At 41.7% G+C, this 15040-nt stretch overlaps 1 protein-coding gene across 1 annotated transcript; it reads left to right on the top strand.

The window, feature by feature from the left end:
- The first annotated feature begins 2970 nt into the window (after positions 1-2970).
- Positions 2971-14812, top strand: PM20D1 (peptidase M20 domain containing 1). The gene is made up of 13 exons (XM_067310494.1): positions 2971-3187; positions 3988-4074; positions 4689-4921; positions 5727-5813; positions 6414-6547; positions 6997-7116; positions 7907-7982; positions 8235-8296; positions 8561-8639; positions 9819-9890; positions 11241-11409; positions 12118-12217; positions 13071-14812. Exons 1-13 carry the CDS (start codon positions 2971-2973, stop codon positions 13198-13200), a joined length of 1566 nt encoding a protein of 521 aa, XP_067166595.1. The 3' UTR covers positions 13201-14812.
- Positions 14813-15040: the final 228 nt, after the last annotated feature.

Genomic DNA, 15040 nt, shown 5'->3' with positions numbered 1-15040 from the left:
ATTTCAGCATATTTTTTAACCTTCCCTGCAACCAGGGAACGGCCCAAGTGACACCCTGTACTATGTAGGGCTTCTGATAAATGGCTCTTAAATGGTCACTCATTCAGCAAAAGAAACCTCTTTTATATTGTGTGATCTTTCCATAACAATTTTCTACTGCATGTTTGATGATTTTCATTAAAATTCACCACAGGCTGATGCTACAAGGATCGTCTACCTCTCAGGCAAACAAGCTTGACTCACTAACCCACACACAGACAGATGAGATCTTAATCATTTCTAAAAATCTAACATTCTTTTATATATGAGTGATATTAATAACAGCTGCTATTTTAGTTTTCTTTTCCAATGCCTTCCCTTCTTACCCGGTGCTAATGCTATGACAGTTATGACAAGATGGCAATATAAAGCCTGAAAAAAATCAAGCATAAGCCAAGGGTTAAAGGGACCCTTCTTCAGTGCATTTCAACCTCAAACATGGGTTTTATGAAAATAAGGTTATTAAAAAATTTGAACAAGGACACATACTGGTATGTCTTCAACTGCAATGAAAACAACTCTTTCCGTCTGAATTTTAAATCCTCTTACAAAGTATTTCCAGCACTGACATACAATGCAAGAGCAAACAAAACTGAACAGTAACGGAAGTAAAACTTGACTGTTTGTTTTCTTTCCATGAGTTAAAAAAAAAAAAAAGAGTGGCCTTAATAATGAAAGTAAATTATATTTTTAAAGGTTATTTCTATTTTAATAATCTAAGATATTAAATATATTAACACACTTTAATATACAGTTTTGAAGTATATAAATATTATCGAGCTTATACACATTGCTGGAAGGCTCTTTAAGAAGAGAAAGTGGAGTTTCCCTACAGCTCCCAGATGTCTCATTTTTAAGGAAAACAGAGCTTCATGAACTATTATAGATAGACAGCCATTCCAGGTAATAAAATGAGGGCCCTGCCAGTTTGGTTTTGTGTAACATCTCATTAATTAAGTCACCACTTCTCTACCTCAGTTCCAGATTATGTGGTGCAAGAGAGAGTAATTAAATCAATGGAAGTTAGTTTCCAAAAGGAAAACTAAACTAACTAAACTAAACTAAACCCACTAACTAAAGGTTATTTTTTATTTTGGTCTCAGTGAGACAGCAGTGATTTTTCCAGGACTGTCTTTTGTTCCCTAAACTAAAATCAAGATATTAATTCTCTTAAATTATCTTTGAGGCTGATTACTCATGGTCTTTCACTCTACTGCCTGACCGATTCTTTTACTTGCTGGTTAGAAAATAACAACAAAGAATTTGGTGCAATGGAACAAGCAATTATTTCACAGTAGCGAATCAATATTTCTGTATCTCAGAGGTGGTGTCACTTTAAATGAGGAAAATTCCAATTTCCGGTTCTTCATTCAGGGTGAATCATAGCAGACTTACTGCACAGTCTCAAGGGCCTGACAGACCAAGTGCAGGAAGCCTCAAAGCGACAGATCATGCATAAAAATTAGATTGTATTTCTCGAAGTTCCTACAAGTGTAATGGATGGAATGTCAAGAGAGATGGCTTGAAAGTAGCAGCCCCAACTGTATGCTCTGCAATTTTGATGACCCAGGACGAAGGATACTTCACTTCTGTAGCCAAGGGCCGAGCCTGGCAATAAATGTAATATCAATGGACAGATGGTATTGCTGGAGGCGCAGGTACCACTGAGAACTAACCTTGACAATCCCATGTCTTCAAAGGTCACATTCACCAGTCTGGAAAATAAATGAAATGAAGCAAAATAAATCAAAGGAAATAGCCATGATTTGCACTTGTCTTTCAAAAGTTCAGTGTGACCAACTCAAAGTCTTTATTTCCAGGTGCCTGAACAAGACGACTAGGGAAGCTCAAATTTATGCTGGGGTAAAAAATGTTAAATTTCCATTGTCCTTTTATTGCTCTTAAAGTAACAGTGATATTGATGTGTAATGGCTCTAAAGCCTTACTTGATAACTGCATGATGTATAACCAGCTCAAAATGTTTGTAATTTATTTAATTTAATATTGGTTTGGTTCTTTTTTGATAATAAAGAATGTGTGAACAATCATCTGCTTCTTCTGCTGATCTGAGAGCAGGCTTTTCCTGGCAGCTCCTATCCAGCATTAAACAAGCCAGGATTGTTTTAACCAAGGAGACATGGGAGACATCCTCAAATTCAGTGCAAGACTGCTGTAAAGAAGGAAAGAATAATCTCGGCATTGTGCTCCGTGGTGAAACCGGGCAAGAAGAGACGTGCTTATATTGCTGCAGAGAAGAGTGAGGTTGAACAGTAGGATAAACCTGCTGAAGATAAGTATTGCTAAGCACAGGGCCAGATTTCTGGGGCAGGTTGCGACTGTTTTCAAAACCAGGCTGTTTTCAGCTGTGTCGGGGCAGGGTTTGCTCACCGTGCGCTTGCCTCAGGGCTCCCGTCGGCCTGCTCCTGACGAACCAGGCTCCTCCTGCCCAGCACACGGTGCCCCATGCGAGCCCGGCATGTTTACTCCCTAAAGACACCCCTTTTCCCCCTAAAACGCCATTTCAGGAGCGGCGGCCTGCACCAGCCGCCTTGGCACCTCCTGGCCTCCTGCAGGCCCCTGGGCCTGGGTGAAGGGATATGCGTGTTGCTCGCCGCTGCGCACCCACAGCACCTCGCGGCCCACAGGCACCGCTAGCCACGGCTTCCCAGGGCCCTCGGGCTAAGTTACATGGAGCTTTCCCGCAGGGAAGGAACCCGAGCGTCCCGGCGCTGGACCCTCCCTCCCACCAGGCCTCCGCCATATCCCCCATGCCGCAGCGCAGGACTACAACTCCCACAATGCCTTGCCTTGGGGGGCGGGGACAATACCCCCCATTGGCCGGCCGCGCTGCGAGTGGGCGCGCGGCGATTGGCGGGCGGCCACGCCCGTCGTCGCTCCTCGGCGGGGCGGGGCGGCCGCGCTCGGCCGGTGATGGCGGGCGGCGGGCGGCGGCGGTGGCGGCAGGTCGCGGCCTGGGCCGCGGGCCTGGGGCTGTGCGGGGCGGCGCTGGCGCTGCTGGCCGCCGTGCTGCTCCGCGCCTACGGCCCGCGGCCCCCGGCCATACCGCGGCTCTGGGCGCGGCGCCCCGCCGCCGCCGCCGCCGCTTTCAGCGCCCGCGAGCGGCTGGAGCTGCGGGAGGCGCTGCGAGGTGACGGGGCCCGCCCTGACTGACCCCCCGGGAGCGGGTACCGGGGGTGGCGGCTGCGGAGAGCCGGGGCAGGGGCTGTGCCAGCCTCGTGCGGGATTCGGAAGGTTTCTTACCTGGCAGATTCTGCCTCAATACTTGCGGTTTTAGTGGGAAAACGCAAGTATGCAGCAGCTACGTTTATTTTTGTGCTGCGCGCTGAGCAACGCCGTTAAAAGAGCTGGTGTCGTCGCTTGGCGGGTAACCCTTAGGAAAGGCGGCTGCTGTTGGCACCACGTTGAAACCGTGGCTGGGGCGACGGGGTCTCGCTCGACGCCGGGTCGCGGCACCGCCAGGCCCTGGGCACGACGCGCCCGGCCGTTCACGCACCTGAGCGGGTCGGGCGGGCTGCGGTGGCCGTGCTTCTGCCACAGTCCGGCCTTCGTTATCAAAAACGAAACCTCAGCTCCCAGCCAAGTTGCCTGTTCAGCTGCCAGAATACGACAACGATATGACTTAGTTCGCCCTAGCAGAATGCAGCTGCTTCTGGCGCCGCATTAGCACTCCTAATATTATCATTTAACACTTCTGGATGAAAAATGAAGTAAAAGTATCTAAAAAAGACATCTTGAACAGGTATGTGGAGTGCACACAGTTCAGCTGAAGTGCTTCAGACTTTTTGATACTGGTTCCACTTACTATCCTGTGAAAGAACCTTTAAAGCCCAGAAAATATTCACTTTACTTTTTCCTTTCGAAATGCAGCTCAAATATTGTTTGAGTGATTTCACTGCTGAATGATTTCTGTTTTGTGTTTTATCAAAGGTGCTGTTAAAATCCCAACTGTTTCCATATCTCCAGAGGACTTAAATACAACTGCCTTGGCAGAATTTGGGAATTATATTCAGGAAGGTACTAACTAAACTTTAATTCTCAGCTATCTCTGCTGCTCAATTTTATTTTAGTAAACAAATTGAGCAGAATGTGTGGTTCTTGAATATAATGGAATAGATTTTTATTTTGTCTTTCTTCAAGAAGGAACTGGCAAAAATGGCATCTGTAGGTCACCTTTGCAGCAATGTAGTTGGGGGTAGCAATGGCCAAAGCTAGAACAGATAAGATTCGGATGTCTTTTTGCAATGATGTTTTTGGTCTTTGAGAGGGTTAAATGACCTCGCCATTACAAGAAAAAAAAGGGAGCAGAAGAAGAGGAAGACCATCCCTGTTTCAGCCTTTTCTTTTGGCAGCCCCATCATTGCTACGTGCAAAACAGCTGCAGCGCTGTGAACAACAGTTCCCATTTTTGCTTAGGAAAGTCTTAAATAAGAACTGAGATGGATTGATAGAGCTGCGAGAGCAAAGCTGCGTATCTGCTTCCTGAAGCAAATTTGTTATGGTCAATCTTATTTACAGTCCTCCTACTGAGGTTAAATAGATAACTATGTTGTGGAGTATATAGTGATAAAATTGGAAATTACTGATAATTCTCCTCTTTTATGTGTTTTTTTTTTTGGTCTTCTTAACAGTCTTTCCTGCTGTATTTTCATCAAAGTTCATTCAACATGAAATTGTTGGAACATATAGCCATCTTTTCACTGTTCAGGGTTCCAACCCTGAAATGATGCCCTATATGCTGCTTGCACACATGGATGTTGTGCCTGCTACCCCAGAAGGCTGGGATGTCCCTCCTTTCTCAGCTGCTGAACGTGAAGGTTTCATCTATGGACGAGGAACGCTGGATAACAAAAACTCAGCTATAGTATGTCTTGGTAATTGGCTCCTCTCTTTCAGAGAGATACAAAGCCTGAAAAAAGACAGAGTGGAGGAATCTATTCTCTTGAGATTTACATACTGTATCTCGTGCCGTCTTTAAATGAAGCATATTAATGATAAATTCCTAAGCCTCGCAGTGTTCACCCAGCTTTTCCTAGAGGTGAAATGGGAGTGGTCTTCTGTTACTGAAGAAAACAGAGTTAAAGCTCATACAAACTACAGAAAAGAGTGTATTTATTGATGCAGATGTACTTGGTTAAGTGCCATATTTAAATTTTATGTCAAATGCTGTCTTTGAATTCAGGGGTAGACTTGAGAGCACAGATTACATTTCTCATTCTTGTGTTTCTATCTTCTTAACACTTTTTGTACAAAACATACCGCTCATTAAATTAAATGGTTTTGATAGCTCAAGTCAGAGTCAAATTGTGTGTAGTTTAGAGAGTTTAAAGGAACAGTAAGGTCCTTGAATAATTATAACTCCATCATGCTTCCTATGCAGTTTGTCATTGATTTTCTCAGTAGCGAGAACAAGCCCATACTGTATCTTTTGTATGTAGGCTGATACTGTATAGCACACTAAGTCTTAAGCGTCATTGATCAGGACTATAACAGTGTGTTTCCCAGAGAATGTGAATATCATCAGTAGGAGTTGTGGAAATAAAAGCTCAGCTGTGAACAGAACAAAGTCTCCTTAAGGGCTGTGAATGCATCATATTTCTTTTATGTTATTTTATTCTCCTTACTGACACCTGAGAATAGTAGAATATATTCTGCTTTTTTTCCTGCAGGGTATTCTGCAAGCTCTAGAATTTCTGCTGAGAAGAAACTACAGACCCCGCAGATCTTTCTATGTTGGCATTGGACATGATGAAGAGGTATTTCTCTTTCACTGCATCTGAACAACTAGTTGTATGCATTGTCCATGTATACAACAAGGCTTATTTTTTAAACACTGTTTATCTAGAAAGTCCCCTGTGTGTTTCTTACAGTTACATGGATAGATGCATGTGTCAGATACATGGTCATAGTTATATATTGATTGTACTAATAAGTGGTACAAAGAAACAGACAAGGTGGTTTTGTTTAGTCATCTTTATAATAAAAAGGCAAAGAATTGTTTATAGCAAAAACGAATACCTCTTTAAAAATGACTAATTAATCTGTGGAGCTTATAGCTCTGAGATACCATTGTGTCCAAGAACTAGTAGGATTCAAAACAAGGTTCACTGATGTTCATGGATGAGAACATCTCTCAATGTGGATGTAAATTCTTCTGCTTCTAGGCCATTAGCAATGACCACTGGATTTTGCTAGAAAGAACCTTCTAATGACAGGTTGTTCTATAGCTGTTCGTTATGGGATTTCTTGCATTCTCTGCATTGTAGCACTGGCACTGTCAACAGCAAGACATTTTCCGGTATTCTTGCTGATGGTGTGGCTTAACCTGGCCAGTTCCTCTGCTTGGATTCTCACAGGTGTCTGGTCAAAAGGGAGCAAAGAAGATTGCAGCTCTGTTGGAAGCTAGAGGAGTGAAACTCTCCTTCTTGTTAGATGAGGGAAGCGTTATCCTAGATGGGGTCATTGCGGGAGTGAAGAAGCCAGTAGCTCTGTAAGTAAGAGGGTACAGAATTAACCATGACAGAAGTGATCCATTTTCAATAATTAATTTGTGAGAAATGACCTTGCTAATTTCAACAAAATATGTTTTCAAGGTGTGCAGGAGCACTGGCATTGCTAAAGCTACAGCAGTGGCACAAAGTGTAAGCAGAGGACCTCCAGAGTATGCTTGCTGTCCATCACAGCTTTGCTGACAGAGGCAGAATGTTCCACTTAACCAGTGCAGCCGTGTTAATTGTATGCTATAAAGTCTGCTCACTGGAGAAAATACCAAGACTTCAGTGCTCCAAGGGTTTAAAGATTGTGTTAAAGACCCATTGTTTTTGTTGGTTCTACAGAGTTTTATATATTAAAAATGAGCAGATTAATTCCTTTTACCTATGGTCTGTAACCATGTCTTTAGAGTTGCATTAATCCATTCATTTATTTATGGTTGATCAGAATAGGTATCACAGAAAAGGGTTCAATAACACTGAACTTCACTGTGGAAAAGGAGCCAGGACATTCATCCTTTCCTCCTAAGGAGACAAGCATTGGCATTCTTGCAGCAGCAATGTCCAGGTGAGGGCTTCCCTGTCATCTAACATCTAAGACAGTCAGGCAATCTCATAAGTCACTGATATGCGATTAGCTTTTTTAATCTTTACATTAAGAGTGTTTTGTAAATTCCCCGTATGTATTTGAAGCTGAAGCTTGTAGCTCACTTAGTGCAGAAATGCAGCCTCCAAATGAGGGAAGAATTGCCAAATGTCTGGAGTGTCTTTTCACTTCAACTGTTCCTAGTATCTGTTGAGTCCTTATAACCCAGACAAGTGCTACATCATCGTACCTATCCTAATTTACTCGGTAGCAATAGGGATCACTTTGCTGATTGCAAAATTTTCCCTGGTATTTATTCTTGCGTTTATCCACTACCTACAGCTAATAATTATCCAAGCAAATAAACATGATGCAATGCCAGGATGTTGTAACCTGAAAGCTGGGTATGTGTTCTTGTTACCTGTCTGTGTAGGTACCAAGCTGTCTAATAAATATCTATTTTAGAAGAACTTAAAGGGGGCAGATATGACAGAATTTGGTGTACTATTTTTTTTTAGATTTCTATGTATCTGCTGTAAGAGTCAGGCTTTTTCACTTTTTCAGCTGTTCCTGAAAGAAAATCTTTGGATGTGACTGGAATGATCAGAAATCTGTAGTGAAGCTGTCCTCACAGTTTTATTTGTCAGGAGAGAAAAGTGTGGTTGCATCTCAAATACATGGCCACATTCAGAAATCAAATTCCCATCAGTCTTCTGGAGCGATATTAGCCAATGGTTTTTTAAATTTCAAATGTGCATTTGCTTTGCTGCAGACTGGAGCAGAATCCCATGCCCAATCTGTTCGGCTACGGGCCGGAACTCATGACTATGGAGCACCTTGCATCAGAGGTGAGGAAAGAACTATAATTTCATTCACAGATTTTCATATTAATAAGTGAAGAGTAACCCAGTATATGAGCATCGAGCATAGTTATGGATTTCCTGTTGAAATAATTTATTGGAAAGGAGAAGACTTTAGCTGGCATTTTCCCATGCAGGGAAGTGTTCCTGTTGGCCTTGTTTCAACCACAGCAAAATGACTACACCGTCATCTTGAAAGCTAGGAACTTACTGATTTGTGGTTTTGTTTCTTCTGTTTAGTTCAGTTTTCCTCTCAATCTTGTCATGACCAATCTATGGCTGTTTTCGCCTATTGTCAGCAGGTAAGAAAATACATCCTTCCTAAGCATTCCTAGCCTCTCACCCTTAAAAGATGAAGACCACTAGCCATTTCTAGTTTTCCAAGGAAATCAGTCATCCCATTTCATAGTTTAGACAAAGTCAGTGCTTTACAGTTAATAAGTGCTTTGTTAATTGAATAGGCCTTCATTCAGCTTACTGCCCATGTAATTGTGATTCTTTTGTTTTATAGATATTAAACTTATTTGAAAAATTTTTTTTTTCTTTTTTTTCTTTTTCTTCTTGAGAATTCTTTCCTGGAAACCTTCCACCAATGCCTTGATTCGAACTACTACAGCAGTCACAATGTTTAATGCGGGAGTCAAGGTAGCTTCATTTTGATTTTTTTCCATGTGGCATGACACAGTTTGAAACAATGTTGTAGGACGATGATTCCTCCAGTGGTGCCAGATATTCTGAATGACATTCAGTTTTCACCTATTTGCATCTAGTGATAAGATCAGTACTGGCCCCGGTCTGAGACCCTGTGTGCCATCACTACCAATATCACTTTTATTTTATATGTGGCTTGGGTTTAGCTACAATTAAAAATTACTTCATTCCTGAAGTAACTGGTACCTGTCTCACAGAGATCTCTGTAAACCAGGGTTACAAATAGTTTGTTTTAGGATGGACAAGACAGAACATTTTCTGTGTTACCCTGCAAAGCATTGTTGACAATAGTTGAAACCACGTCACAGTCACAAACACTGAGCAAGGCTCAGATGGAGCCTCGCTTTTGTGAGGACACGTCTGACGTTTACCATCATTCTAGTAGGCTTAGCATGCACCTTGGACTGAGAAATAACAGGTTCTGGCTGGAACAGCCAGGTCTTGCCCTAATAAAGAGAAGCAGCTATCCAGAAATACTATAGTCCTGGAAAATAAACAGGCTATTTTGTGTTTCCCTGAAAAAAAAAATCTGTTACTGAAAGCATCCCTGGACAAGAAAGGAAGTTACAGTGGCTGAACAGTGACACTGAGTGGCCAGGAGAGAAGTGACACCCTGCTTGCTTTGTTTTTTAGAAGATTGTAGCTTTGGTGTCTTACAAAGCTATAGATATTCGTTCTGTAGAAAAGAGTTATGTGTCTTCACTAACATCATTTGTTAAGTGTCTTACATGTGTCATACTTGGGGAAAAGAAATATGACAATAGTAAAGTACATTTTTGGACACATCAGGTAAAATATTGTTTAAAAAAACAAACTTTGCCAAGTCTCTCAAAGTTTCTGAAGGGAGAGGGTTTATCTCAAGAGGAAAACTTTTCTATAACAGATTACCTCCTTTTTCTTGAAACAATGAATATTTCTTTGTATAATTATCTGCATTATAAATGAGATTTACAGTATTTGAACACAGAGTATGGAAGGAGATTACTATGTTTATGTTAGTAGGAACAAAATGAAGCCTTAGGCTATGAGGGCTGGAGTTGTTTGAGCAGTTTCTGAGTTTGCAGTTGGCATTTTAATCTGTTTTAAACTTTAAGTTTTGATCCGTTTTTCTAGATGAATGTCGTCCCATCTTCTGCAAAAGCAACTGTGAACTTCCGGATCCATTCTGCAGAAAAGGCCACTGAGGTACTGTCTGCTCAATCATTTACTTTTTTGCTCTCCTCTTGGGTAATTTACTTTTCTGAACCTTTGAAACAGACAACTAGTGACTGATCTACTGACAGGAAGCTTCCCTCGGTTTTAATTTTTTCGATGCCTTTGGGCATTTTGTCAGCAAGCTGTTGAGGTGTGTTCTTTTAAAGATTCCCACAGAAAATGCATGAAATGCATGAGACAGTACAAAAATCATCTTCTTTCATTTTGTGAATGACTTGGGTAGGCACATAGCACCTGTGTTCAGGCTGGGTGCCTCCCTGCTTCCAGATGCTGCTTTATTCTCCATCCTTTCCTGAGCAAAATAGCACTCACATCTGAGATGAACTTAGCCTCTGTGGCAGCAGGTCTGTTCTGTTGGAAAGCTCTTGTCTTCTCTCCCCATATTTAAACAAGCAGTGGAAGGGGAAGATTTGGGAACTGCGTCTTTATGCAGGCTATATTCCATCTCAAAGGAGGAGGAAAAATGTCAGATAAGCCGTGTTTGTGACAAAGTGCACTGTTTGTTATGGCTTTTCCTTTACCTGGGTTTGTAGCTAGAGTAATTCATCACATCTGGGTGGGTGATTTGCTTTAATGCTGGGTATCTGTGCTGGCTATTGTTGTGAGGAACGCAGTGCAAGTGAGCAAGGTTGATTTGTTTACAAGTGGAATAGAGGTTATTCAGTGCCACCTTCTTAGAAACTCTGTTTAAATTTAAAATTTCTTCTGAATACGGAACAGAGTAAGAAGCAAACCAAATTTGGAAGCATGCCCTGCAGTTACAGCAAGCAGACTTCAGCAGTCATTCTTGTGCCAAAGAGCACATGGATCGTATGTGACTTTGGAATGGAAGCGTTAAAGCTTGTGACCTGTGAGAATGAGACAGTCTTGTGCAATTGAGTAGGTATGACAGAACTGTCCAGCAAGGGACAGCCGTGAAAAATCATCAGTAAATAATATCTTCCCTTCTCAAACCTTTGATGAAAGTTTTATATTTCTAGAAGCTTTTTCTGGATTCTGTTTACTTGGATGACCTAGCTACCACGCAGCAGCAGCTTGACCACATGCCTTTCAGGACTGCAGCAGTTCAGGAAGACCTTGAGACAGTGATATGTGTCTGATTTGCACTGGAAAAAAATATTAGCTTTAATACCAGCCATCCAGTGAGTAAGAGGAGGACAGACTGTCACTCAGTTCCAGTCCTAAATATGCATCTGCATTTGGAGCCACAATTGGCAGTCTACTGACAAACATTTTCTGGAAACTGGATCATATGCTGGCATCTACAAGGGACAGTGTCTCATTTCTTTTGCTGATTTAATCTCTGTGGTTAACCCATAGGTGCTAGAGACAGTTAGAAACACTGTTGCTGATGACAGAGTGAAGATTGATATAGTAGAGGCCTTTGACCCGCTCCCCATCAGTCCTTGGGATGACCAGACATTTGGAGTCCATGTTTTTCAAAGAACCATTCTGGATACTTTCCCGAATGTTGACAGTGTGGTCCCAGGTAACACCAAGCACATGATGATTATTGTTTCCGTTCCAGCTTCCACCCTTCTTCCCCCCCCTCCCCCCCCATTGCTTTGTTTCCATTTTCTGTGTATTTCTCCACCCCAGCTGTTAACTACTGGAAACAGCTGTTTTTTCCTTTTCAATTTGGTTCCCTCTTTCTGTTTTAAACTTCTTAATGTTGTTTTTTAGTAGTGGAAGTAGAAAAGCAAACAGGAAACTGACAGAAACAATGAGCCTTGAATTGGACCCTGCGCTTACAAAGGGATCTCTTCAGGGAAGAAAGGAATTGTGAGGGAAGAGGAGGTCTTCTTGCTTTAGCTCTTCTTGTATTGTTTTCATAACTGGCAAAGCCATTCCTGCTTTTCTGTATTGTTCCTTATGATTCCAGCCCCTTCCCTTGCTAACAGTTCCTTGCTAGTTCTGTACAGTTTGTTGGATTGCAGTTTGAAGCTTAAACTTATGTGGATGCTAGGTATCATAGCTGTCCTTAGAACAGTTGAACTGTGTGTTCAGTTCCTTCTGTTACTGAAGAGAGAATTTTCTTCTTTCAGGATGTAGCATGGACTGTTTTCAATGGTTTGGCTTTTGGTGTAGGTAGGGGTCGTGTAAAACTGTTATCAGATGCCTTTTCTTTCTCCTGGGAAATGTGTGGGTCATTAATTTGCTGCTCTCATGCAAAGTAAAACTGAGGTTTGTTTTCCAGGCACATGTGTTGGAAACACAGACAGCAGGCATTTCACTAACGTCACAAATGCCATTTATCGATTTAACCCAGTGCTCTTGAAATCGGATGATCTTCCCAGGTACTGTATTCTATCTGCATGGGGGCAGCTGTTTGGGGTGGAGACTAGAGAAAGAGAAAATTGATATGTGTTAGGCAGGAGAAGGAAACCCAACCTTGTATACCTTGGCATGACATTGTTGTTGCCTCACATTCTCTTAGGCCACCCATTTCCTGCAGATTTGGGTGCTGCACAAATAGAGGATGATAATTACTTTGGGAGAGCATTAGTCCTTATTCTTCATTACTTCAGATGTAGACAAGACCTCATTCAGGTGTCCCCGTCCAATAGTACAGCAGAACTCATACAATAATGTTTGGCTGGCTGGATGCTATATATAGCGCTGCAGTTTGGAAGGTATTGTTCTGGTGTTTGGTCTTGTTTAAGAGATTTATCCCTATGTTTGGCGCACATGCCACTCCCAATTCATTAGCTCCTTAATGCTAGAGGTTAGGTTTCCTGGGATCAAATGATAAAGAAAAACGTTACCATTCAAGGAAACTGTTTATTTTCTATGCTATGGATTTGTCATTTTATTGAGGTGCAGATGATGCAGGAGTAGAGTGCTCTGGTAGCTGTACAGAGCAAAATGGCCAAGAACTGGGCAGAGAAGTGGAATACCGGTTGTTCTTTTCCACATGATCTGTGGGCTTAGTCACTGGGCTCGGAGCCTTAGAATTGGTCAATTATTTTGGTTGTCCCGAGGAACAGACATTGCATGGTTAGAGTGCAGTATCTGGCATATATTGTGGTCTTGTTATGTTGCGTTTTGCTTTATGAAGTGAGCAGGCAAATAGGATGCTGGTTATGTGCAGGTGGGTCACAAACACACAAATGCATACTGGAATGAAAAACATTCTTCTTTTTCTACCAGGATCCATGGGTTGAATGAGAGAATCTCTGTTGAGGTTTATGAAAAACAGGTCGAGTTTCTCTTTCAACTGATTAAGAACTGTGATATTGACAAGCTTCCAGAGCCTCACTCAAACTCCCATGAGCTGTGAGACAAAACCCGAGAGGAACAGCTACGCAGGTGGACTCTGGGGTGGCAGGGATCTGGCTATATGATGCCGTTATGTGTTGCATATTGAGCTGTGTCTGGAATTTGATTATTGCAAATTGTGGTTTACATACAGATGGAAAAACTGCTGGTTGTTGCTTTAGGTACAGATACACAGTTTGCCAGAAAGTGATAAGAACCTGGACAAAACGGAACAAATAACCCTGATTTCTGTGCCTCCCTAGTCTCATGCAGACATTAATCTGACGATATTACATTTTTCCACACTTTCTTTAAACCCTTAAGCCTCTGAAATTGGTAGCCACTTAGAAATCTAAGCTATAATTTGCAGTCGCTCATCTATCTCTAAAAGAGCTAATCTCCCTGTGTATGCTTTTGACAAACTCCTCCTGTACAGATAATTGATTTTTCACGAGGAATGTCTCTGTCAAAAGCTTGTGTGAAAAGTCTATAACATGGTGCTGGTTTGATGTAATTGGGTAGCATTGTACTAAGAGTCTGTCGCACTGCTGCTTTGTACAGGCTTCTTTCCCAGGTGGTGCTTTCAACCAGTGTCAGTGTTATCTAGGTACTGCCAATTCTCCCATTCATGCACTGATTTCTAACTCCTGTTTAAAATACTGAGCTCCAGAAGTTATAATTATGTTGCTTTAACTGAAGTCACCCTGATTTCAGAGGTGCTAAATCTGCTGTTAACTTTTTTTCCATCTTTTCAGTGACTTTTTTTTTCCCCTCTTTCTTTGGTAAGGCCCAGAATATGTTGTGCAGCTGGGTCTCAGACTAAGGAACTGCACCTTTAAATAGGAAACTAAATCAGTATTGTCTGCTCATATATATTCTCTTTGCACTGAATCAGTTTCTCTGTAGTATGTTTCTCTTTCTTTTTCCTCTGAGAACTTGATTCTGAAAAATGTTGAAGCCCTTCAGTTTCTTCCAGTTCAGTGGGAGCAGGGAACCTTCTCTGTTCCTTCGTTGCCTCACTAGCGCTGTTCACTTTACTCTAGCACTTCATTCTTGATTTAGCTCTTTGGGAATCCTGATGTGGACAGGCCATTGATATTGACTCTGTTTCATCTTGTCTTGCACTTCTTGCGTCTGCATGCCTAACTTGTTAGCACTGAAGGGTTAAACATTCTTCTTTTGGCTTAGATAGTCCCTTTAGCTGCAGTTACTGTTATTAATTAAACAAGGAAGGAATTAAGAATCGGATATTAGCCAAAGTACAGACAGGGTGGAAAAACACTCTGTTGCACTGACATGCATTCTCTGTGCTAGAGGAACCAGCCAAGTATCCTCCTGCTGCACTGTTGCCGAGGTGCCTGTTTCTTTTTCAGAGTTTGAGTTATACACAGGAGTCGGTGGTTATTCTGATCTATACTCTCATTGTAAAATGTACTGAAATGCACTTGAAATACCCTGAAATGTATCTTGAAAAAGAACGATGGAACTGTGATTTCTATTCTTTCCTTTCACCATTCTGTGTTTATTTGCACTCTGATTTTATCAGTACAGCCAATGGGCTAAAACTGTATCCAGTGACTAAATAGTTGAAAACAGATCATAATTTTCATCTAATAAAAAAGGAATGCAGATTGTTTTCTGATTATTATTTAGTGTTTTAATGTAACTGTATAATTGCAATGAAATCATTTCCACACCTGGTTCTGCACTAGAGCAAGTTGTAAAGTTTCCATCAAAACAAATACACATATTTTCCAGCCAGCTTTAATCCTGCACCCTCCCTCGTGGTCTCCTTTCTACACAAAATTAACTAATTCTGTTTATGCGTTACTGGATAGTAAATAGTTTGCATCTTTTACCTT

The sequence above is a fragment of the Apteryx mantelli genome, chromosome 25, assembly GCF_036417845.1.
Source record: "Apteryx mantelli isolate bAptMan1 chromosome 25, bAptMan1.hap1, whole genome shotgun sequence".
Taxonomy (NCBI): domain Eukaryota; kingdom Metazoa; phylum Chordata; class Aves; order Apterygiformes; family Apterygidae; genus Apteryx; species Apteryx mantelli.
Note: the sequence above shows the minus strand (reverse complement) of the source record. Positions and strands in the feature narration are given on the sequence as shown.

Bases quoted from the DNA above. Each gene is read 5' to 3' on its own strand.
- PM20D1 (XM_067310494.1), top strand. From the start codon at position 2,971: ATGGCGGGCGGCGGGCGGCGGCGGTGGCGGCAGGTCGCGGCCTGGGCC. The intron at 11,410-12,117 runs GTAACACCAAGC...TTTGTTTTCCAG, and splicing joins TGTTGACAGTGTGGTCCCAG to GCACATGTGTTGGAAACACA. The intron at 12,218-13,070 runs GTACTGTATTCT...TTTTTCTACCAG, and splicing joins AAATCGGATGATCTTCCCAG to GATCCATGGGTTGAATGAGA.